The 25,647-nt window shown below is 39.9% G+C and overlaps 2 protein-coding genes across 4 annotated transcripts in view; both read right to left on the reverse strand.

Annotated features, from left to right (window-relative positions):
* The window catches only part of SYNJ2BP (synaptojanin 2 binding protein), an 82,703-nt gene extending 64,775 nt beyond the window's left edge, over positions 1 to 17,928 (reverse strand). For all 3 annotated transcript variants that reach the window (XR_003002497.1, XR_003002496.1, XM_024739623.1), the window contains exon 1: positions 17,872 to 17,928. The gene's annotated coding sequence lies outside the window, so the exon portion shown is untranslated. The remainder of the gene's footprint in view (positions 1 to 17,871) is intronic.
* COX16 (cytochrome c oxidase assembly factor COX16) overlaps positions 1 to 18,081 on the reverse strand; it is a 122,011-nt gene extending 103,930 nt beyond the window's left edge. The window contains exon 1 of the mRNA XM_024739625.1: positions 17,872 to 18,081. Coding sequence (XP_024595393.1) covers positions 17,872 to 17,940 — 69 coding nt within the window. The 5' untranslated portion in view covers positions 17,941 to 18,081. The remainder of the gene's footprint in view (positions 1 to 17,871) is intronic.
* Positions 18,082 to 25,647: the final 7,566 nt, after the last annotated feature.

Below are 25,647 nucleotides of genomic sequence, written 5' to 3' on the forward strand. Positions count from 1 at the left end.
CTGCAGAGCCTGTGGGTCCTGACACTGGTGCTAGCCTGCTGAAGAATCATTCTTAATTCTATTCTGTCCCTCATAGCCCACATACAACCCATTAGAAAGTCCAGTTGTCTCTACATACAGGAAAATACACCCTGTATTGGACCATCTCTGCTACTATCATCCTATTCCTAACCACCAGTATTTATTGCCTAGACTTCTGCTATTCTTCCTAACAGTTTTCCCTGCTGCCACTCTCCACACTCAATCTGTTCTTCCCATAGCAGTCGGCTCAGTCTTACAAAAATGTAAATCAGATGATATCATGCCTCTGCTTGAAATCCTTCAATTGATTCCATCTGACTTAGAATAAAAGTCAAGGTTTTTAATATTGCCTATAAGATCCCACATGATCTGGCCTCTGTCTAGCTCTCTAATTCATCTACTACTACAACCCCCACCCCCCCCCACTCACTACTTTCCATCTTCCCAGGCCTTTTATCTATTCCTCAATTCCTCTACGTTTTTCCTTTAGAACTTTGCATTTGGTGTGCTATCTGCCCCCACTCCTTCTTGTTCAGTGCTTTATCTCTAGAATAGATAGCAGCACATGGTAGGCCTTCAGTGAATGAATGTATTTCAGTGATGGCAAAACTAAAATTCAATCACTTGGTGAAGGTGTTACTGCAGTTGTCTTTTGCTGTTTCATCATCTGCTGCTCCCTCTAGCGTCTTGGCTTTCCTGCCTGTATTACTTAGTTCTAGCTGTTCCCATTGACATTGCTGATACCCTCAAAATGATACCCTTAAAATCCAGAATGTTTGCCTCCAAAAGGCAGCCTTGTTTTTTTCACGTTGTCAAAAGAAAATTTTGTCCTATTGCTAACACCTGGTTAAGGTATATATTCTGCATCTTCATTTTGCTTTTGTATAAACTGGCAACAGTCTCTTTAAAATTAGAACTTGTTGCTTCTGGTCTCTGCTGACCTTCCTGCTTTCCTGGTAATTGGCTCTATCAGATGCTACTGTTGGGAATGAAACCTTGTTATTCCAGTATTAGACCCAGATATATTATCAGTTGCCTTTTTTTTTTTTTTTTTTTTTTTTTTTTTCAAGGCTCAGCGGCCATGGTTCACAGGCCCAGCCGCACCGCGGCACATGGGATCTTCCCGGACCGGGGCATGAAGCCATGTCCCCTGCATCGGCAGGCGGACTCTCAACCACTGCACCACCAGGGAAGCCCTATCACTTGCTTTTTAAATGTGCTGATTTTTCCTTTTGGAGAGAGTTGGCCTGCCTGGCATCTTCAGTTATCATTCACAGACTTCCTTTGTAACAACTGATATGGACATGGTATTTTTATGACCTTATGAAATTAATTTTGATATTTTTTATTAAAAGAACCCAATTAGCTATCTATGTAGATATTCTGTGTTTCCCTCGTATGTAATCTTTCATAACTTCTCTCAATTGGTCCACTTTTCTTTTGTTAGTCATCTATCTGGCCTCCTTGTTAAGAAGGTAATAAAGATGCGGGAAGGGCAGAGCAGTGGGCGCCATGAGTGGCTGAGGAGCTGTAAGCATACTTTGGAGCATTGGGCAGTCCCCCTCCCAAAGCTTCTGGAGTAAAGGCCCTGGGTGCCCCTTAGCATGCCCCATCTTGCAGAGGGGTGCACAGACCATGGCCCTCCAGAGAAGTTGGGTGGCCCCGGGGACGAGTGGCTGCGTTTGTGCAGCTGTTGTAAGCAAGATGTGGCAGCACGTGACCCTGGAACACAAACCCTGGTGCCGGTTCCACATCACCTATGTGCACTTTTCTCTGACACTTGGCCCCCAGCAGATGCATCAAAGGATGAATGAAATGAACCTGAGCCCAGTGGGGATAGAGCAGTTTGAAAACAAAACAAAAAAAAAGAAGTGAATAAAGTTTGACATGTGCTTGAGATAAATTTGTCTAAGAAATTTTAAACAAGTCTTATAGTCCCCTCATTTAAGACACTCAGAAAAAATATCTATTCCTATTAATTTATTCTCTATTTAGGTGAAACATATCTCTATACACCTAGCAATTTAAGGACCAATCCTGTGAGATGGCCCAGACTGCTCTCTAACTTCCTTCCTCCCTTCTTTCTTCCATCAATCAGTCAATCCTTGTGCTTAAGTATCAAAAATATTTCTTCCTCTCCATTCTTTAACTAATTTCTTTAGCTAATATCCTTGAAGTCTTATCTACAGTGTTTTAGGAACCTATTCAATAGTCTCTTTGACTATAGTCTTATACACCTAAATTCATCCTCCATATGTTTCCAGGTTATCTTTCTAGAATCCAAATTTTATCCTACGTCTTGCTTAAAATATCCATCAATGTTTTATCTTAGCCTTCAGGGAAAAGCCAAATTCCTTAGAAGGGCATACAGTGCTTCATGGTTTGGCTTTCCCTACCTTTATCCTTTATTTCTTACATTTTCTTGCTCTAATAGTGTAGTTTGGATTATATTATTTCCCCACTTAAAACCCTTCAATAGTTTTCCATCTCACAAGAAAAGCCAAAATCTTAATTTTGCCCATAGGGCCTATATGATATGGCCTCTTTTTAGCTCTTTAACTCGTATACTACCACAGTGTTTCCTTCCCCCTATTAACCACCTTCCCACCCCTGCCAACTTTGCAACCACACTGGCCTTCTTTCTACATGTTCTTGCTTTCAGTCATAGCACTTGCTGGGTCATCTGCTTCCAGAGGAAGCAATAACTTCCTTTTACATTCCTACTTCAGAAGCAGGATGTGTGTGGCTTCTCAGATTGTTTGGTTGGTGATCCCTTCTCTGATTCACCAGGACCTCCTTTTGGACTTTCACTTCTGCACAGTTGTATAAGGTCTAAATCCTTTATATGAATCCCTTATCCTAAAACATTGATAGTGATTCTGCAACCCTGACTGAGTCCTGAATGAAAAGGTTATTGGTACCAAAAGTGTTTCCAGAGGAACAGAACCTAAGGTAGGAATGTGAAATTGGTTCTCTATAGCATTCAGTGACAGAACAGTTACATAAATTATTACCAGTGGTTACCTGCAGTCAAATATCTGTTGCCATTGAACATTTTAGTCAAAATAAAGCAGTTAAGGAATGTGGGGTTAGTTAGTTGCTTTATGTGTACTAGCGAACCTGGAGAAAGAAAATGAGATCGGAGTTTTAAATGTTTAGCTTAAGTTCATGGTACAAATAGAAGTATGTCTATGTATCTATATCAATACCTATATGTAAATCTCTATTTCTGTTGACAAAAAGGTGAAATTCTAAACGTATATAGTAGTTTATGACTTTTTGGTTTGTATGCTTGGTTTTGGTCAGATAATAATACAACACAAGAACATTTATTCAGTCTTAAAAAGGTTTTCTATGAACAGTTAAAAATGGAAGAATATCGAAAAAATCATATGAAAAGATGCCCAGACTCACCAATTAAAATAATGAGACATCAACTTTTGACTGTGAGTTTGGCAGAAATTCAAACAGTTTTCTAATTATTTCTTAGTACAGTGAAACTCAGAACAATGAAAACCTATTTCTAAAATCCATTAAAATAATTAATAGAATGTCTGGTATTGATAAGGGTAAAGATAGCTAAAAAACTGGTAGTAATCATTTCTGGAGTAGGGGCTTTTGATTCAGTCCTAGCCAGTCATCACTGAAATTGGTACTTCTGATTAGGGCAACTAAGTGTATATGCTGAAATATTGTGAAATAATTTACAGACAGCATAACAAGTTTATAGTAGGAGTGAAACAGTTTATAGTAGATATAAAACAGAATTCAGAAGGAATAAAATAAAAGTGAAAGTTCCCTTTTCTCCCAGCTTTATCAGTTCCACTCCCCAAGGGTAACCATTGTTTAACTTTTTTATTAGTATCTAGAAATTCTCAGTATGTATAAATACCTTTCAAGGTCTAGTCATGAAAATAGAAACCATACTAATATTTCAAACTACATAGACTTACTTAATATAGGGAATTACCCACCCAGGACTCACAGCAGCTAACTAGCTGTGGTATTTTTGAGGTGGGACAGCATTGCTCGTGATAGGATGACCAAAACAAGGTGGAGGTTACAGCCAGAGTTGTGTTTTGCTGCTACAGAAATGCTGACAGAAAGTACAAACAGGAAGAAAATGCCTTTCCCAATTTGGAAACTCCTGCTAGTGTCTCTGGTTTGCAGAACCTAGACAGAAGGCAGCCGTCAAGGGAATCTGGGAAATTAGTTTGCTGAGTCACAGCCCCAGCATTAAAGAGTAGTAGAGAAGGGTAGGCCTGCTGCTGTGATACAAGTGTATAGCTAGCAAAACATACATAAACACAACACATACACACACCCAAACACACTTACGTTTCTATGTGTCACATCAGAAATGGTAGGGGACCCAAATCATACCATCACATCTCTTTCTGTCTGGATTCTTTCAAGTGGAGGAAACATGAAATGATCACCAGGTGAATCACAAATTGGATTTATTAATTTGAGCAAGTACTCCTAAACCCTAAACATCAGTGCTTCTCATAAAACTGTGTCAAAAAAATATGGCTTATATGTAAGGCTGAAGATAAGTTTAGTATCTCTCACCCAAAATATAAACTTTAGTACCCTTCAGGTTTTCTTGGAGAGGTATGACCAACCCTGTTTTTGCCTGGATGGGGACCACAACTTTCTGCTGGGAGGATGGCCAAAGATGGATTAGACAATAGCCAGGGAACCTTGGCTTTCATTGCATTGGCCCATAAAGTTGGTAACAGGAAGGTCAAACCCTGACCCATCAGATTAACTATGATGTTAATTAAGCAGTTGAAGATAGGTTTGAGAGATTCGGAGTTTCCTGTGGATCAAGATGGTTATATGGTAGGAAGTATAGGAATATTATTTCCCCCACTGTAATTATCTGTAACTTGATTTGTTTATTTAATAATGTATTTAGTCTGTCTACTTTCATCTGTAGTGGTATAGTTCATATATAGATGTTTCATAAGATTTTTAACTTCTATTGACAGGTATTTTTATTTGTGTTAAATTTTATTCCTACAACAGTTTTAAGTGAAAATTCAGAATCAGTGTGTGTCTCGGGAGAGTAAAATTTCTAGAGGTGGACCTTCTGGGTCAAAGGGTAACTACATATTAATTTGTGATAAATATCACCAAATTTTACTTCAAAGAGCTTGCACCAATCATCCTTATACCAACATTATATGAGAAGTCTTTTTTCCCTAATAGAATTAGCATCACACCTTTACATCCTTGCCAAAATGATAGGTGGAAGATAATATATTATTTTAGCTTGAATTTTTCACTCATGAATGCTGTTGAGATTATTTTAAAATTATTTATTGGCTCCTTTTATTTGTTATCATTTTTTGTTTTTCTGAAAAGTCTTGCTCTTTTCCCATTTTTTCTGTTGGGTTGTTTTTTTGTTTTTTTCTATATAGGCTTGAATTAGCTGTTACAGAGAGATTGCAGAAGACTACAAAGAACTTCGATATACCTTTTACCCATGTCTCCAGTTTCTTATAATTTACTTCTTTACTGTATATCCTCTCTCTCTTGCTCTTGCTCTTACTTTCTTGTCTCATATATATAACGTATACATAGGTTAATAGAAAGAAGATAATAGGATGAAAGAAAGGAAGGGAAGGAGAAATGGAGGGAGGGAAGAAGATAAAGATACATACAAGAAAAGGTATTCTTGTACATAAGTACAGTATAGTTATCAAAGTCAGCACTTTTTTTTTTTTTTGCGGTACGCAGGCCCCTCACTGTTGTGGCCTCTCCCGTTGTGGAGCACAGGCTCCAGATGCACAGGCTCAGCAGCCATGGCTCACAGGCCTAGCCACTCCGCGGCACGTGGGATCCTCCTGGACCAGGGCACGAACCTGCATCCCCTGCATCGGCAGGCGGACTCCCAACCACTGCGCCACCAGGGAAGCCCCAGCACTTTTAATATCAATACAATACTATTATCTAATTCATGGACCACATTCATCAACTGTTCCTTAATTGTCCTTTACATCTTTTTTCCCTGTCCTAACATATTCCATTCAGTTGCCATGTCTCTTTAATCTACAGCCTGGACCAGTTCCTTAGTCTTTTATTGTCTTTCATGACAAGAATATACTACAATTATTTTGTAGAAAATCCATCAATTTTCGTTTAGGTGCTACTTTATTTTTGGAATCAGTACCACAAAAGTGATCAATGTTATGTCCATCTTAGCACATATTATCAGTAGGTAAAGATGTCAGTCAGTCCTATTATTGGTTATGTTAACTTTGAACACTTACAGTGTTGTCTAATAGATGGCTCTACTGAAAAGTGACCATGTTTCTCTTTATAATTAATGTGAAATTTATGGAGAATTACTTTAAGAGTATGTTATTATTCTTTTCCTCATCAATTTTTCACCCACTAATTTTAGGATTTATTGATAATCCTCCACTGAAAGAGTTATTACAATGAAGAATGTCAAATGATGATTTTCTACCCATCATTCTATCCACATGTGTTACTTGGCATTCTACTGTAAGAAACAGATTTCCCCCTTCCCTTACTTCCTTTGTTTATTGTGTCAGTATGGACACATTGGTTTCTATATAATTAAAGGCTTGTAGTCCATTACTCTAATTCACTTACTTTAATGCTAAATTGCCTTGGATTTGACCCACGGGAGCATCTTTAAGCTGGTATCTGTGTCATTTCAACATATCTCCATCATTATTTGAGCATTTCATTACCTTTTGGCACAAAATATTTCAGGCTTATCTTGTATTTTACCTGCTTGAGTCCTGTAATTAGCAGTTTCTTCAAGGATACCTGGTTTCTGTGAGCACACTGTGCTTTTTATAACACAAGATCTGGGGATGAAGTGTGTTTACTGCTACTGGGGTATAATTGCCTCCAGTCCCTCTCAGAAGGCTGAACTAGATAATACATTTATCTATATCTTTACCTGGAGGGAGACAGCTCTCCATGCATCTCTTACATTTCTGTACATCTTGCATGCAGAAGCACTGACAGGTACTATTCTAGACTATCCTCAGGGATGTTTGTGTAGTGCACTGACTTGGAAGATAAAATGTCACACTCCAGAACAGAAGACAGGTTTGTTTACTGTCCAATATAATAAAGACAGTGTCTTCCTTCGGGGCAAAAATTGGGCAGGTTTGCTACCCTACCATGAAAGATTTGGTTTCCCAAAGCACAGAGTTCCTCAGTTATGATGTAAAATTACTATATGTGCAGTATCCCCAGGACCCCTCTGCCTTACCCCACTGAGATTTTACAGTAAGTTAAATTGACAAGAACTTGAAACTCATGCTCCTTGCTGTGCTATAAGTAATAAATTCCTTTTTATGAACCAGGCATCATATTATCTTCTGCCAGCATCCTTGAAACAGTGACAGGCTAACTTGTTAAGTTGCATGTAGGGTAAAATCTTAGACCTATCACATTTCTGGACAGTTTTTGGTGACAAAGGTGGCATGCTGACAGGGACACAGTTTTCTGGAATAAAAGAACAAAGGCCTCCACAGGCCAGCTTACAGGATACTAGAAGACTCACCTGGGTCTATTACTGAATGCTCTTGCCCAGGTATTAGACAAGAAGGGACTAAGGGTTCCCCTCTGTCCTACGTTTAAAGCGTGTTTAGAGGCTGAGTAGCAAAAGTTAGGATTCAAACAAGTCAATGAAATGCTACTTTAATTGTTGCTCATTCTCCTCCAAAGTAGGATGTGGAAGGATGTTATTATGATAACGGAGGCAGAAAGACCTGTAGCCCTAGCCAAAATGCAGTGTAGCTGTAGCTGCTGAGTCAAAGCATTCTAAGAGTGGAAATAAATGATGCCCACATCATTTTTTTCAGTACTGGTAATTTGTCTGTTCATATTTTCTGTTTCTTCTTGGTTCAGTCTTGGGAGATTGTGCCTTCCTAAGACATTGTCCATTTCTTCTACATTGCTTATTTTACTGGTGTAGAGTTGCTTGCAGTAGTCTCTTATAGTCCTTTTAATTTCTGTGGTGTTGGTTATAACTTCCCCTTTTAATTTCTAATTTTATTGATTTGGGCCCACTCCCTTTTTTCTTGATGAGTCTGGATAGAGGTTTATCAATTTTCTTTATCCTTTCAAAGAACCACACTTAGTTACCTTGAGCTTTTCTACTGTATTTTTAGTCACTGTTTCATTTATTTTTGCTCTGATTTTTATGATTTCTTTCCTTCTACTATCCTTAGGTTTTGTTTGTTCTTATTTCTCTGGTGCCTTTAGGTGTAAGGTTAGCTTGTTTATTTGAGATTTTTCTTGTTTCCTGAGGTAAGCTTGTATTGCTATAAGCTTCCTTCTTAGAAGTGCTTTTGCTGGGTCCCATAAGTTTTGGATCATCGCATTTTCATTTTCATTTTTCTCTTAGTATTTTTTGATTTCCTCTTTGAAATCTTCAGTGATTCACTGGTTATTTAGTAGTATATTGTTTAGCCTCCACATGTTTCTGTTTTTTGCAGTTTTTTGCCTGTAGTTGATTTCTAGTCTCATAGCATTGTGGTCAGAAAATATGCTTGATATGATTTCAATTTTCTTAAATTTACTGAGGCTTGTTTTGTGGCCTAGCATGTGATCTATCCTGGAGAATGTTCCACATGCACTTGAAAAGAATGTGTATTCTTAAAAAAAAATAAGAATGTGTATTCTGCTACTTTCAGATAGAATGCTGTATTTATATAGGTGGGTGGTGAGAGAATGAATGCCCACTCTCACCACTTTTATTCAACACATTATGGAGGTCCTAGCCGTGGCAATCAGAGAACAAAAAGAAATAAAAGAAGTCCAAATTGTAAAAGAAGAAATAAAACTGTCACTGTTTGCAAATGATATGATACTATACCTGGAAAACCCTAAAGACATCACTAGAAAACAACAAAATTAATATACAGAAATATACAGATTATACAGATTCAATGCATTCCTTATCAAATTGTCAATGGCATTTTTCACAGAAGTACAACTAATAATTCTGAAAATTGTATGGAAATACAAAAGACCCTGAATACCCAAACCAATCCTGAGAAAGAACAGGGGTGGAGGAATCATGCTCCTTGACTGCAGACTGTACTACAAAGCTACAGTAATCAGAACACTATGGTACTGGCACAAAAACAGACATGTAGATCAATGGAACAAGAGAGAAAGCCCATGCACTTATGGTCAATTAATCTATGACCAAGAAGGCAAGAATATGCAATGGAGAGAACACAGTATCTTCAATAAGTGGTGCTGGGAAAACTGGACAGCTACATGTAAAAGAATGAAATTAGAACATTCTCTAACACCATATACAAAAATAAACTCAAAATGGATTAAATACCTAAATGTAAGACTGGAGACTCTAAAACTCCTAGAGGAAAACATAGGCAGGACACCCTATGACATAAATCATAGCAATAATGTTCAGCAGAAGCAAACAAAACTACAATCCTGCAGCCTGTGGAACAAAAACCATATTCACAGAAAGATACACAAGATGAAAAGTCAGAGGGCTATGTACCAAAGGAAGGAACATGATAAAACCCCAGAAAAACAACTAGAGGAAGTGGAGATAGGCAACCTTCCAGAAAAAGAATTCAGAATAATGAGAGTGAAGATGATCCAGGACCTTGGAAAAAGAATGGAGGCAAAGATTGAGAAGATGCAAGAAATGTTTAACAAAGACCTAGAAGAATTAAAGAACAAACAGACAGAGATGAACAATACAATAACTGAAATGAAAACTACACTAGAAGGAATCAATAGCAGAATAACTGAGGCAGAAGAACGGATAAGTGACCTAGAAGACAGAATGGTGGAATTCACTGCTGCGGAACAGAATAAGGAAAAAAGGATGAAAAGAAATGAAGACAGCCTAAGAGACCTGTGGGACAACATTAAACACAACAACATTCGCATTATAGGGGTCCCAGAAGGAGGAGAGAGAGAGAAAGGACCTAAGAAAATATTTGAAGAGATTATAGTCGAAAACTTCCCTAACATGGGAAAGAAAATAGCCACCAGGAAGGGCAGAGAGTTCCCATACAGGATAAACCCAAGGAGAAACACGCCAAGACACAAGTAATCAAATTGGCAAAAACTAAAGACAAAGAAAAATTATTGAAAGCAGCAAGGGAAAAATGACAAATAACATACAAGGGGACTTCCATAGGTTAACAGCTGATTTCTCAGCAGAAACTCTACAAGCCAGAAGGGAGTGGCATGATATACTTAAAGTGATAAAAGGGAAGAACCTACAACCAAGATTACTCTACCCGGCAAGGATCTCATTCAGATTCGATGGAGAAATCAAAAGCTTTACAGACAAGCAAAAGCTAAGAGAATTCAGCACCACCAAACCAGCTCTACAACAAATGCTAAAGGAACTTCTCTAGGTGGGAAACACAAGAGAAGAAAAGGACCTACAAAAACAAACCCAAAACAATTAAGAAAATGGTCATAGGAACATACATATCGATAATTACCTTAAATATGAATGGATTAAATGTTCCAACCAAAAGACACAGGTTTGCTGAATGGATACAAAAACAAGACACATATATATGCTGTCTAGAAGACACGCACTTCAGACATAGGGACACATTCAGACTGAAAGTGAGGGGATGGAAAGATATTCAATGCAAATGGAAATCAAAAGAAAGCTGCAATAGCAATACTCATCAGATAAAATAGACTTTGAAATAAAGAATGTTACAACAGACAAGGAAGGACACTACATAATGATCAAGAGATCAATCCAAGAAGAAGATATTACAATTATAAATATATATGCACCCAACATATGAACACCTCAATACATAAGGCAACAGCTAACAGCTATAAAAGAGAAAATTGACAGTAACACAATAATACTGGGGGATATGAACACCTCATTTACACCAATGGACAGATCATCCATAATAAAAATAAATAAGGAAACAGAAGCTTTAAATGACACAATAGACCAGATAGATTTAATTGATATAGGACATTCCATCCAAAAATAGCAGATTACCCTTTCTTGTCAAGTGCACACAGAACATTCTCCAGGATACATCACATCTTGGGTCACAAATCAAAACTCGGAAAATTTAAGAAATTGAAATTATATCAAGCATCTTTTCTGATCACAACACTATGAGATTAGAAATGAATTACAGGGAAAAAAAGTAAAAGAAAAAACACATGGAGGCTAAACAATACACTACTTAATAATGAAGTGATCACTGAAGAAATCAAAGAGGAAATAAAAAAATGCCTAGAAACAAATGACAATGGAGACACGATGACCCAAATCTATGGGATGAGGCAAAAGTAGTTCTAATAGGTAAGTTTATAGCAATACAATCCTACCTTAAGAAACAGAAAACATCACGAATAAACAACCTAACCTTGTACCTAAAGTAATTAGAGAAAGAAGAACAAAAAAACCCCAAAGTTATCAGAAGGAAAGAAATCATAAAAATCAGATCAGATATAAATGAAAAAGAAATGAAGGAAACGATAGCAAAGATCAATAAAACTAAAAGCTGGTTCTTTAAGAAGATAAACAAAATTGATAAACCATTAGCCAGACTCATCAAGAAAAAAAGGGAGAAGACTCAAATCAATAGAATTAGAAATGAAAAAGGAGAAGTAACAACTGACACTGCAGAAATACAAAAGATCATGAGAGACTACTACAAGCAACTCTATGCCAATAAAATGGACAATCTGGAAGAAATGGACAAATTCTTAGAAATGCACAATCTGCCAAGACTGAATCAGGAAGAAATAGAAAATATGAACAGACCAATCACAAGCACTGAAATTGAAACTGTGATGAAAAATCTTCCAACAAACAAAAGCCCAGGACCAGAAGGCTTCACAGGCAAATTCTATCAAACATTTAGAGAAGAGCTAACAAACAAAAAAAGAAGCAGACTCACAAATACAGAAAACAAACTAGTGGTTACCAGTGGGGAGAGGCGAGGGGCAGTAGGGGTGAGGGCGTGGGAAGTACAAACTGTTGAGTGTATAACAGGCTCAAAAACACGGTGTCAGGAGTAAAAGCAGGGTACTGCACATGCCCCCTACACTCAACACCACAAAGGGGTGGGCAGACCACCTAAGCCACCCCTTTAGCCCCACCCATAGACACATCCCTACGCTCTCCCCATATAAGGAATCAGCTGGCCCCCACCCTAGGGGTTCGAGCGAGCGAGGGAACCTGTTACCTGTTTTCGCTCCCCCCTGCTAATAAAGTCTTGCCTGAATTTCTTGTCTGGCCTCTTATCAATATCTATTGATTAAGGAAGGCCAAGAACCCCGGTTGGTGACAAAAAAAAACACACCTGTGATTTTCCTAACTCCTCTCAGCCTCCCTTTATTCATTCTTCCTCACCTTCCCATCTCAAATTGTTGGAGTATCCCAGAAGGCTCAGTCTTCACACCTTTTTTACCTATTCACAACCAAAAGAGTCCCTAGGTGATGCCATGCAGTTCCATGGATTTAAATAGCTTCTATAACCTAACAACTTCCAAATGTACATTTTCAGTGGGAAACATCCCCCTGAAGTGAAGACCTGCCCTCCTACTTCACATCTCCACTTGAAAGTTTAACAGGTATATATAAATTAACATGAAAAAATTCTTGATTTTTTACCCCAACACTCTTTCTGCCCCAATCTGCTGCTAATCAATCATTCACATCCAAATTAAGGTCAAATACTTTCATCCAATTACTCAAAGCAGCTTCTCTGGAGTCATCTTTAGCTCCTCTAATTCCTATCTCATATCTAATCCATCACTGAGTTCTGTCAAAATATTTCTTGAATCTGACAATCTCTGACTATATCTTCTTCTAATATTCTAGTCCACCATCATCTCTTTTCTGGACCACTGTCATCACAATACCCACATGTAACATAATAAAGAATCTGTCTGGTCTTGGTCCTGGGTTCTTGGGAGGGAGCTACTCACTTGGAATTTCCTGAGTGACAGGAGCATCTTTGTTATTGGGACCACAGCTGAGTTTATGCTAATGAGATGACTCACTGTGGGTCCCTAGATAGTCACAAGATAGAGGCTGGTCATGTGGGGATGATCAACCATGTGACTAGAGGGTTGGGACCTTGAGCCATGTGATAGCAACCTGACCTCCTGACCTCCAAGGAGGAACGTGGGGCAGGAGATTGAGTTCAGTCACACAGCCAATGATACAATCAACCATAGATGATGAAAATCCTAATTATAAAATCCCAATAAAAAAACTCTTGATGAGCTTCCTGGTTGGTGAACACATCAATGTGCTGGGATGGTGGCATACCCTGATTCCACAGGGAGAAAACAAGGACACTCTGCCTTTAGGACCCTCCCCAGACCTTGCCCTAAGGGCCTGTTCTTTCAGCTGTTCCTAATTCATAACCATTATGATAAAACACTAATCCTAAGTATAGTGCTTTCCTGAGTTCTGAGTCATTCTACTGAATTACTGAACCTGTTTTCGCTCAGGAACTACCTGTTTTCGCTCAGGGCTATCAGGAACCACTGAATTTGTAACCAGTTGATCAGAAGCACAGGTGGCCTAATATCGCACAGCTTTCAGCTGGTGTCTGATGAGGGGAGTTTTATGGAGAGCTGTGCACTTAATCTATGAAGTCTGTGCTAATGCTACATAGTTAGTGTCAACATTGCACTGCGCTACCGACCACTCATTACCGTGGTATCTACACTCCTAGCTAAATATCTTCATTTCTGCACTAGATCCCAACCATCTTATATACTGAAGGGCAGTGATTCATCAAAAATCTTGCTCACCACACTGCATGATTCATCATAAAAAATGCTACTATTTCTCCCATCTTATTAACAAATTTCTCTAGACCTTACTTCCCCATGTTATTATCCCATTTCTTTGTTCTTACCCGCAGTAAAATTTCTCAAACAAGTTGTCTATGCTTGCTGCTCTTTCCACTTTCCCTTAGACCCATTCCAACCATCACTGACATCCATGTTACTAAATGCAACATTTAACTCTCTGTTCTCATCTTATTTCATGAGCAAAATTTGACACCGTTGATCACATTTTCCTTCTCTTCCCTTAAACCTGGTTTTCCTTTTACCTCACTGAGAACCCTTCTTAGTCTCCTGTATTGGTCCCTCCTGTACACCCCAACCCTCTGAACTTGGAGTACCCCCAGGGCACAGTGTTTGGTCTTCTCTACCTACATTAACTTCTATCCACAAGCTTAATGCAAGCATGGTGACCGCTGCTAAAGTAGAAGACCTAAAGAGAATATAAAGTTTCCTAACATACTATACAGAATGTCCAAGATAAAATAAACATTCACTTGTTACAAGAATCAGGAAACAGTAACTTGAATTAGGAAAGACTATCAAGTGACGTTAGCAAAGATTTTAAAGGAACCATCATAAAAGTGCTTCAAAGAGCTATAAACAAATGAAAATTTAGAAAAATCTCACCAGAGCCCCCCCAAAAACAAAAAAAGTGACATCACTGAAATGGCAGAGTAAGAATCTCCAAAACATTCTCCATTAATGCAATGAGAACACTGGCAAAAGTTGTCAAATCTACTTTTTCAGAACTTTGGAAATTAAAAAAGGCCTGCAGTGATGTTGGGAACATTTTTGTAAGAAGAATGACTCAACCTCGGTTAAAGCAGAAAGCTTGGTGGCATTTTTAGCCTACCTGTTCCCACTCGACCCACGCTCCTTGGTAAACATGAAAACCAGCAGTCTAAAATCATGATATAAAGCAGTAACCGCTGGAAGGGGCATAATGGGGTGGAGCTCCTTGAAGTCTTATTCCCTGAGAATTTTCATTATTTGACCAGTCTGGTGGTTCCCTGGAAGACCCACTCGCAAGGCTGCCTTTAGTTTTCCTGACTTGGAGCTCAACTAGGGCAAACAGACTTCTCCCTGGAAGTGTTTGCTGAAAAAATTCAGAGGCCATTGTTTAACAGCATACTGCCTGAGGTGGTAGATAACAGGGCAAGGAATAGTCTAACCAAAACACTCAAAGGAAAATATGAGGCATAAGGTGTCCATAGAGGACTCTGAAAAGCTCAAACATATTCCTGACACTCTGGAAGGACATGCACATGAGCAGAACTGTCCACGTGCCCACAGCAGTGTGTAAGCTCAGGAGAGATCTGAGAAGGCCCTAAACACTCACCTGTGGCTAACCTTGAGGCTCTGAGCAAGCAAGAAGTAACAGCTTAAGGCGGAGTGTAACCTGCCTGGGTACTGAAGGCATACCCAATCAAGCACATAGAGCCCCTTGACAAACACTGGGAAACTTACTGCTTCCAGGTGTTTAAGAAAACCTCTGCCCAATAAAAACAAGAACAGCCCCATTTAAAAATGGGCAAAGGACTTGAATAGACATTTCCCCAAAGAAGATATACAGATAAACAATAATCACTGTATGAACGAATGTCCTGCATCATTAGTCATTAGGGAAATGCAAATCAAAACCACAGTGAGATACCACTTCACACCCACTAGTAAGGGTTTAATTAAAAAAAAAAGTGGACAATGACAACTGTTGGCAAGAATGGAAAAATCAGAAGCCTCATATATTGCTAGTGGGAACGTAAAATGACGTAGTTTTTGGGAAATAGCTTGGCAGTTCCTCAAAATGTTAAACATGGAGTTACCATATGACCCAGCATTTCTACTACTAGGTATTTACTCAAGAGAAATGAAAACACATCCATACAAAAATCCGTACATGAATGTTCATAGCACCATTATTCATAATAGCCAAGAAATGAAAACAACCTAAATGTTCATCAATGAAAAATAAATATTCCAACTGATGGAATATTAGCCATTAAAAGGAATGAAGTTTTGATACGTTACATGAATGAACCTTGAAAACATTATGCTAAGTGAACAAAGTCAGTCACAAAAGACCATAAGTTGTATTATTCTATGAAATCTATAGACAAAAGTAGATTAGTGGTTAACTAGGATGGGAGAAGGGTAGGGGACAACAGGAAGTGGCTACTACTGAGTATGGTGTTTCTCTTAGGGTGATGAAAATGTTCTAAAATTAGACTGTGGTGATGATAGCTGCATAACACTGAATAAACTAAAAACACCTGAACAGAAAACATTAAATGGGCTAATTTTTTAGAATGTAGAAACCAGTAGTCAACAAATATACTCTCTTTTTCAAGTGGTTTGGGAGACAACAAATATATTCTCTTTTTCAAGTGGTTTGGGAGAGCAGGGAAGGACAGTATTATTGGCCTATACCTGGTACTCTAAGTCCTCCTCTGTATGTTGCTGAATAAAGATTCTTATGAAGCAAGCATTAACATTTATCTAAGAGAGGAAATAATTTCAACTTGAAGTATAGTAGTATACTGTAGTAATTATGGAATATTTGACTGATACATGATGAAGATGATGTATCTTTTGAGGTCCTTCTGGTAGTATTGGGTTTTAGAGTACTGAATTCAACATTTTCCTCTACAAAAGTAGTTATATGTCTAGGACCCATATTTTGAAACAGTACAGACCTAGGTCCAGTATAGTACAGGTCCAATATAGACACAGAGACCAGTATAGAGAAATACACTTGGGAAGAAGTCTACTGTGGTAGTCTCCACTCCATGAAATAAAACAAATGAGGGAAACCTTAGAAGGTACTTTAATATTACTGGTTTTAAGAGCTTAGCTTTGATGATTTTGAAAGATAAGAAACAAAATCAAACTGTCTTCCAGTGGGACATGCAGGTGACCTCAACGTAATGACTACAATCACAGTATTTTTGAATGGATCTCTATTTTGTGGCAGGGGAATCTACAGGGAGGATAGTTTTTACACATTCCCCATCACCTACATTGTCTTACAGCTTTCTTTAAACTTTTAGAAAGATAGATAAAAAGGAGTTTCCGAAGATGAGCAAGAAATCCGCATTCATCAAAGATGAGTAAAAAAACTCATTACTTTTCTAAGGTCACTTCTTTCCTTTAGTCCTGCTTAAATGCAAAAGCTAGTAACTTCACCTGTACCAAATCCATACCAAACTAATAAACTATTTAAAAGAAAGTGGACTTTGTCCACATGCTTTTTATTTAAATTGTTTCATTTACTATGACATCAAGGCTTGCTGAAGCAAAGTAACTTGCCAAGGTCAAACTGAAAAGAAACGGAGTGGTCTCGCTGGATTCCAAATCGGGTTGGTGTTGTGTTAAGCCAACAACAATCTAAATTTCAAGACGAATGCAACCTTCTGGGAACTCCGCGTAGGAATAGATGCAAAGAAATAGACACCAAAACTACTTTCAACGTGCTTTAAAAATATCAACTATAATTCAGCGACCATCTTTTGAGGGCTGCTACAACGTGCTTCATTCAATTCACAAGGATTTATTTAACTCATAACAAGCCTGGAAGAATTAAGCCAGTTCACAAACTAATAAGCTGACACCTGAAGATGCCCGAAATTATACAGTTAAATTAAGTAAATACACTAGTTCCAATGATGCAGAGTATCGTCAAGCTGTAGCTGGGGGCGGGCGGGCGCGGAGCGGGGTAGGATGGAAGTTTAGTAATCACCCAGACTTGGGTTAAAATCTGCTTCTGACATCACTCTCAGAAGCACATCCAGGTAACTACCAAAGAGGTAAAAGGGGGACTCGAGATCCCACTACCAGCGCGGGGACAGACTACGAGACTAGGACGGCCTAAACGCCCGCCCCTTCCTAGCCCAGACTGCCGTTCCGGGTCGCACGCGCTACACTTTCACAGAACTCTCCTTCCAGCCAGACTTGTGGTCCCACGCCTTCCGGAATCCCTCCCCCACTTTTTCTCACGGCGCTCACCAACGTGGGAACTCCGTAGCGAAGGGTCTTATTCTTGCGCAGGGCGCGCATCACCGCGTGGGCGAACATGACTGAACTCTCCGACCCGCTTGGATGCCCAGCCAAACAGGCCAGCGTGGCCTTCCGAATCTCAGCGTCTCTGGGTCCCTCCCGAGGAGTACGTCCTTTACTAACCTCCTTTCCTTTGCCTCCCAGGGCAGAGTCCTTCCAGATAGGTCTCCGCCAGGCAAAAGCAATCGATCCGTAGTAACATACTCACGCTTCCCCCCGGAAATTCGAGCGTCAGAGGTTTGGTCCGACAAGCTGGTTTGCAATCGGGACTTAGGGACTTACGTCGTGTTTGTAGTAACCGTCAAAGGATATAGAAACCCCTACCTCCTGTGTTGTGGGTCTCTTCTTAGAACTCTCCCTGGCACATAAAATCAGCTCAATAAAATGAGGTTTGAAAAAGTTACTTTGAAGCCAGTACTCTAGCCTCTATAGTTATGTGTGGGATATGGATGAGGCAGGAGATAGATGGGCTCCAGGCTAGGCATTTACAACTGGCCTCCTGTTCACACCTCCTGGGGTAAGAAGATGAGCTCCAGGCCGGACATTCATTACCAGCCCCCTGTTTGCAATTCCTGAGGCAAAAGACAAACGGGCCCCAGACTACATATTTATGACCAGACTCCTGTCTATATTTCGAGATCTGCACTTCAATATAAGAAACAACAACAGGAATAGGGTAGATAACCGGACATTGGACACTTTTATGGCAGGGACATAGAGGGGCTAAACCCTGTTAAAAGATCAAGAAGTCATACATTTCCCATCCTTGGGGCAAGGGAGACGTTGCACAGGTGCAGAAAGGCTCCTTGGGGGTTAAAAAGGAGGGGACACTATCCCATAACATGTGATGCTAAGGCCATCCCATAGGCTTCTGGGCTGTAATCCATATTGGAAAAAAGTTGCCCACTTATGTTGGGGAGGGTCCTAGGGCAGGTCAGGTGTGAAAAAAGAAATCAGATAATTGGCCAAAGGTATACAAAGACCTGGAAGAACCTCCCTGTATAAATGACTTAACTGCCTCTTTCCTGGGCTCCTCCTCATTAGGGAGCCTACCCACACCCTTTCTCTCCAGGTGTGCATCTCTGCCTTGCTTCTATCTTAACTAACCAAACTTTCTCTGTGTGCGCTCCCACTTGTTTTTGTGCTGTGTCTCTAATAATAAACTTGTACCTGTTTTTACAGGTTTTGTCTCCATGAGAAATGCATTTTTCACTGGGGGCAAGAACCAGGGGGCGTGGTGGCCAGGATTCCTGGTTTTCATCCAGGCTACCCAGGTTCAGTTCCTGGGCAGGGAATTGAGATCTTGCTTCACACCACCCCTCACTGCTGCCTCCCTGAGATCAGGTAGTTCACCATCTTAATAAAAATAGGGGAAAAAAGTGCTATGAGAGTTTAGGTTGAATGGTAATTGATGTAATGTCTTGGTATCAGTGAACCTTTAATGCTAGTGCTTTTACTGCCAGATAGCCTGTAATCTTCAGTCATTTATGAATGTCTAGTTTCCACTCAGTCACCAACCATCCAGCACACCTTTCTGTAGGTCATTAGAAACCTCGAGGAACACAGAGGTGAAAAGATGATCCCTGCCATAAAGAGGCTGGCAATCTAATGGGCAGCAAATGAACCACAGGTAGCTTGGGAAACAGCTCCCGACGTGTGCCATTTGCCAGGGTGAGTCAGAGAAAGCCTCAACTGTCAAGTGTTTGAGGTTACATAATAGTATAGAGTGCAGGTGACATGACTCACATTTCCCATGCTATCCCTGAAATCTTTCCATCTATCCCTGCCTCTCTATTGCCACTGAAATATTCCTGGTTTAATCCCTTATCACATTTCTATCTATTAAATTCACCCCTAAGTGTCTGTAGAAGAGAAATTCCTGATCTCCTTCCTGCCTTTAGGCTGATCTAGTTAACACTCATATCTAGGCCCACCGGGTCTAAAACAGCAACACAAACAAACAAAAAAATTATAGGGGGACTTCCCTGGCAGACCAGTGGTTAAGACTCTGCACTTCCAATGCAGAGGGCGACAGTTTGATCCCTGGTGGGGAGGAACTGAGATCCCACATGCCATGGGTGTGGCCAAAAAACTTAAAAAACAAAAACAAAACCTTAATTATGAACTCAAGTCTATCTCCTACACTGCTGACAGTTATCTAAGAGACATAAATAATGATGAGATTCTCTTTTTTTTTTTCTGCCTACAGTAGTCACTCCAATTTTCTTAGCAAGTAATTGAAGTGCGTTTGTAATATGACTTTAGCCTGCCTTTATGGCAACTGTTCTTCATTCACTCCATGCTCCATCCTGGAGGAGATATTAACTCCCTGAGTATTGCATGAACTTCCACATCTTCCAGATGCAGCTTTAGGCACGCCAGGTTCTTGAAGCCTCCCTTACTCCACAGGCAATGTAAATTATTTCCTCTTCAGAGCTCCACTAGGCTTTGACTAAAATGTATCACAGAGCTCTATCACACTGTCGGTTTTGGTGTACAAAGTCATTGTTGTCCAAACAGTATATAAGAAAGATGAAAAAAAGGAGAGTGGAAAGAATAGTTCAGGGTTTGAATTTGAACATTGGGGTTTTGTTTTGGGTTCTGGGGCTGAGGTGCTGTGATTCTTTTGTATTTTGTTTTGAAGTATTTGGCTTACACTTTTTGTTGTATGTTTGTTTGTTTAACTTATCTCTGTGCAGAGACAGAAACATATAGGGCCATAGGATTTATTAGAGAATATATTGTGAAGTGTGCGAGAATTTGTATATGGCATTGCCTCTCGCCTTAGCCACTTCCTTTTGCTACTTCAGAGCTCATACAGCATCCAGGTTAGTCAAGTGTATTAATTCTCCAGCTTTTCCTCATATCTTAAATGCTGAGGGAACTGTTCTAAAAGTCCAGACCTTTTCCTACCCTTTCACTACATAAAATGTCACCTTATGGATCTGACTCCAATAAAGGCTGGCACTCAGCTAATAGTCAATAACGGATTAAATCATATACATGTATTCTAGGTAATGCCATAGCTAATAATCTGTTATCCTTATCAGATAAAGCATATATTCAATTTAAGAGAATATAGGTCTTCAGTCTCCCATTCATTCCATCATCCAAATAAGCACTTATTAAGAACCTTGAAATGATCTTGAAGGAGCAACTAAATAGTAAGAATTACAAGTATGCTGGAAGATTTTCATGAAACAAAATTTGGGGCAGTGAAAAATTTAAGCACCTAACAAATAATATATATTCTCCCTTTAAGCATCACTACTGTATACCTTAGTACATCTATCTGATAAATCAAAGTGTATTTGTCATCATTTTACAATTCTCACAAAAAACACAAAATAGCTCATCAGTATGGCTTCTGCTGCTTTCCCATAAATATGGCTCAAATCCCATCTGTGTGTTTCTAGTGTTAATAAACAGAAAAAATAGTTGAACCAACCATCTTAACTGTCACGTTTCCATGTGGCAGTTTATACAAATTTACATCCAGAGAACAAGGCATCTCCACCGTCCATGCCAGTCCCTCAGCACTAGTATGTTCTTGATATCTAGCCAAGTTACATAATCCTCCAGTATCTGCTCTACCATCACTTAACTCATGCAAGTATATGGGAGTGTTGTTATCAAAATCACCAATCTTGAGAGCTTTAATACTGAAGTTAGGTTTTAGAACTATGGCCAAATTTAATGGCTGTGGTACAGAAAGCTTACTTCATGAATCATCTGGTTTCATAATTGACATCTAGTATATAATTTAATTCGCTAAAAATCTTAAAATTTTGGAAGAGCATGATTCCAGACTCATTTTACAGGTGCACAAATTGAGGCTCAGAAAGGTTAAGAAGCTGGCACAACAGTTAACATTTGTACTATTTGTGAACTAGTACAAATGCCCCAACTTGAACTAAACTTCCTATAACATTTGACAATACTGACTATCTCCTCCTTGAAATTCTCTGCTCCCATGGCTTCCATGAATGTTTGGCTCCCATGGATCCTCTCCAACTTTGAGACTTCCTTTTGTCTTCTTCAGCCTTATAAACCTTCAACTGGGGTCTTTAGCTCTCTTCCATTTTTTTTATTTGTCCCAGTGACTCTCAAACTGTAGTGTGCACAGGATCCCCTGGAGACTTTATCAAAACACAGATTGCTGTGTTCCATCCCCAAGGTTTCTGATTCAGTAGATCTGGAATGGGACCTGAAAAACTGGATTTTCTAAGAAGCTTCCAGATGCTGCTGCCGGTGGTGGTGGTCCAGGGACTACACTATGAGAACTATTGCTGATCCAAGGTTAAGAGATAAACCTTACAAAGATTCAGGGACAGTTCAGATTACTGGAGTAGTTAGGGTTACAGTGGTGTAGGTCATGTTCAGGCATACCCCGAGTTTAAGGGAAATTGCTTCATGGTGCCTTCCCTACCACAAGGAATGTGATGGCTGAGATATATGCCACTTTGGGTTATTGAAGCAAACATTTCACACCTATGAATACGATGCTGGATGATAATGAAGTGGGAACACAAGGCAAGAAAGGGCCTTGCTTTCTTGCTAGCCTGTGCAAACAGAGCCATAATTTGGGCCACAAAGTCTGGCACAGCTAATGTTTTTGACCCTGTGGGAAACTGGTGGTAGGGGTAAAGATGTGGTGTGGAACCTGTGGCAGGCCCCAAAGGAGAATCACAACGTATGCCATAGGGTTTTGAAACAAGGCCATGCCATCTATGTCATGGAGACTATGGAGAAACAGCTCTCAGTGCGTTAGGGGAACCTGAGCAAAGTGAGCTTTTTGTCTGTGCGGCCCCATATGAGCACGTGCCCTGAATCATTGTGTATCAGCTAGGTTTCTCTGGGCTTGGCGACCCATAAAATCAGATGGATCTGGCAGCAATTCACAGAAAACTCAAAATAGAACATCCAATACCAAGCTCATACAAGAGGAGAAGACATGTGTACGTTGTATGAGCAGGTATTTGAAGTCATCATATCACTCACCATGGTTTCACCCGTCACTTCACTCAGCTTCCGTATATGCCCACATGGGGGTTTTGTTCAGTCAGCTAAATGAGGAATAAAATGCCTGACTTTGGTGTATGGTTGGGTAGGCTTGGCATGTGGGTTCAAACCAAACATGGAAGATGACTGCATAACATTCCTCTTCAAGGATGACTCTAAAAAGAGAGAAATAATAAAAAATCATATTCTGGGGCAGTTTTATGCCTAGTACCTTGGTCGTCTACCTACATGGAAGGTTTCTAATTAGACCACTTCAGGTGGCCAAGAGCCTGATGAGCTGGTCAGGGCCTGGAATAAAAAGGACTAGAGCATCAGAGAAAAGGTGTTATACGGTAGAGCTCTGTGGCTGCTCATATAGCTTTAGTCAGGAAGTGTGAAGATTTTCTTTTTTAAGTATAGTTGATTTACAATATTGTATTAGTTTCATTTGTATAGCAAAATGATTCAGATATATATCTCTCTATATCTGTATCTCTCTATCTCTGTTCAGTGCAGATTATTTTCCATTATAGGTTTTAAGAAGATATTGAATAGATTTCCCTGTGCTATACAATAAATCCTTTTTGCTTATCCATTTTGTTTACAGCAGTTTGTACCTCTTAATCCCAAACTCCTAATTTATCCCCCGACTCCCTCCCTTCCCCCTTTGGTAACCGTACGTTTGTTTTCTATGTCTGTGAGTCTGTTTTGTATATAGATTCATTTGTATTATTTTTTAGACTCCGCGTATAAGTGATATCATATAACATTTGTCTTTCTCTGTCTGATGTACTTTACTTAGTGTGATATTCTTTAGTTCCATCCATGTTGTTGCAAATGGCAGTATTTCATTTTTTATGGCTGACTATGATTCCAGTGTGTACGCGTGTGTGTGTGTGTATATATATATATATATATTACATCTTCTTAAACCAATTATCTGTGGATGGGCACATGGGTTGTTTCCATGTCTTGGCTATTGTAAATAGTGCTGCTATGAACATCGGGTTGAGTGTATATTTCTGACTTAGTGTTTTTGGTTTTTGCAGGTATATACCCAGGAGTGGAATTGCTGAATCTTATGGTAGTTCTATTTTTTTTTTTTTTTTCAGTACGCGGGCCTCTCCCTGTTGTGGCCTCTCCCGTTGCGGAGCAACAGGCTCCGGATGTGCAGGCTCAGCGGCCATGGCTCACGGGCCCAGCCGTTCCGCGGCATGTGGGATCTTCCCGGACTGGGGCCCGAACCCGTGTCCCCTGCATCTGCAGGTGGACTCTCAACCACTGCGCCACCAGGGAAGCCCTATTTTTAGATTTTTAAGGAACATCCATACTGCTTTCCATGGTGACTGCACCAATTTACATTCCCATTAATAGTGTACGAGAGTTCCGTTTCTCCCACATCTTCTCCAGCATTTATAGTTTGTAGATTTTTGATATAGCTATTCTGACATTTGTGAGGTGATACCTCACTGTGGTTTTGACTTGCATTTCTCTAATAATTAGTGATGTTGAGCATCTTTTCATGTGCCTGTTGGCCATCTGCATGTCTTCTATGGAGAAATGTCCACGTTGGTCTTCTGCCCATTTTTGATTGGATTTTTGTAACACAGGTTCATGCCTATCAAGAAGCATCCATCCTGGAAAAGGTCCTGAACAACCAGGCAGAGAAAATGACTCGGCCAATCAACATTAGACAATCTTCACCATTGACCCACCATGGAACTGGCACAATGGGCACATGAACAGAGTGGCCATGGTGGCAGAGGTAGTGGCTACACTGAACTCAATAGCATAGACTCCCACTTGCCAAGAACGTCAGTCCAGGTACTACCGTCTCTAAATGTCCAACTTGCCAACAACAAAGATCATTGCTGAAGTCCTGAGAAGTCATTATTTCTCAAGAAGACCTAGCAGTTAATTCGTGGGAAGTCAACTACCGTGGGCCCCTTCCAATCTGGAAGTGCCAGCATTTGGTCCTCACAAGAATAGATAGTAACTCTAGATGTGATAAGTAGCCTTTTGTGTCTGCAGAGCCACAGCCAGCATCAGTATTGGGGGCTTGCTTATGAAATGTGTGATCTTTAACCATGGAATCCCACGTGGCTTAGGATGTGAACAGAGACCTCAGCCTTCAGTGAATGAGGTAAAGGAATGGGCCCATCCCAATGGAATCCATTGTTTGCATCACATCAAATATTCACTGGCAACCACCCGCACACTGCACTGCAATGAGCTACTGAAGGCACAGCCGAAACATCAGCTCAGAAACAATATCCTGGAAGGATAGAGTGTCATCCTTCAGGGTACAGTGTGTATGTTCAATCAAAGACTGCTACATGGTACTGTATATCCATTATGAGGAATATATGGGATCGGGAAGCAAGGAGTAGAAGTTGGGTGGCCCTACTTACCATGACTCTTAATGATCCACTGGTGGTTTTTCTGCTTGTCCTCCCAGCCACTGTGTATTCTCCAGGGCTGTAGGTAGGTCTTGGTCTACAGAGAATGCACTTTTGCCAGGGATACAGCATGAATGCCATGGAACTGCAAGGTATAGTGGCCATCAAGGTCCCTCAGTCAACATATGTTCAAAGACTAGCTTGTGAGAACAGGAGTCACCATTACGGATGGAGTCATTGACCCGGAGTAGCAGGGGAGTTAAGGCTGCTATTCCTCAGTAGGGGCTTGGAGGATTACCTGTGGAACCCAGGTGATACTCTTGCC

This window comes from Neophocaena asiaeorientalis, unplaced genomic scaffold, assembly GCF_003031525.2.
Source record: "Neophocaena asiaeorientalis asiaeorientalis breed wild unplaced genomic scaffold, Neophocaena_asiaeorientalis_V1.1 scaffold348, whole genome shotgun sequence".
NCBI lineage: Eukaryota > Metazoa > Chordata > Mammalia > Artiodactyla > Phocoenidae > Neophocaena > Neophocaena asiaeorientalis.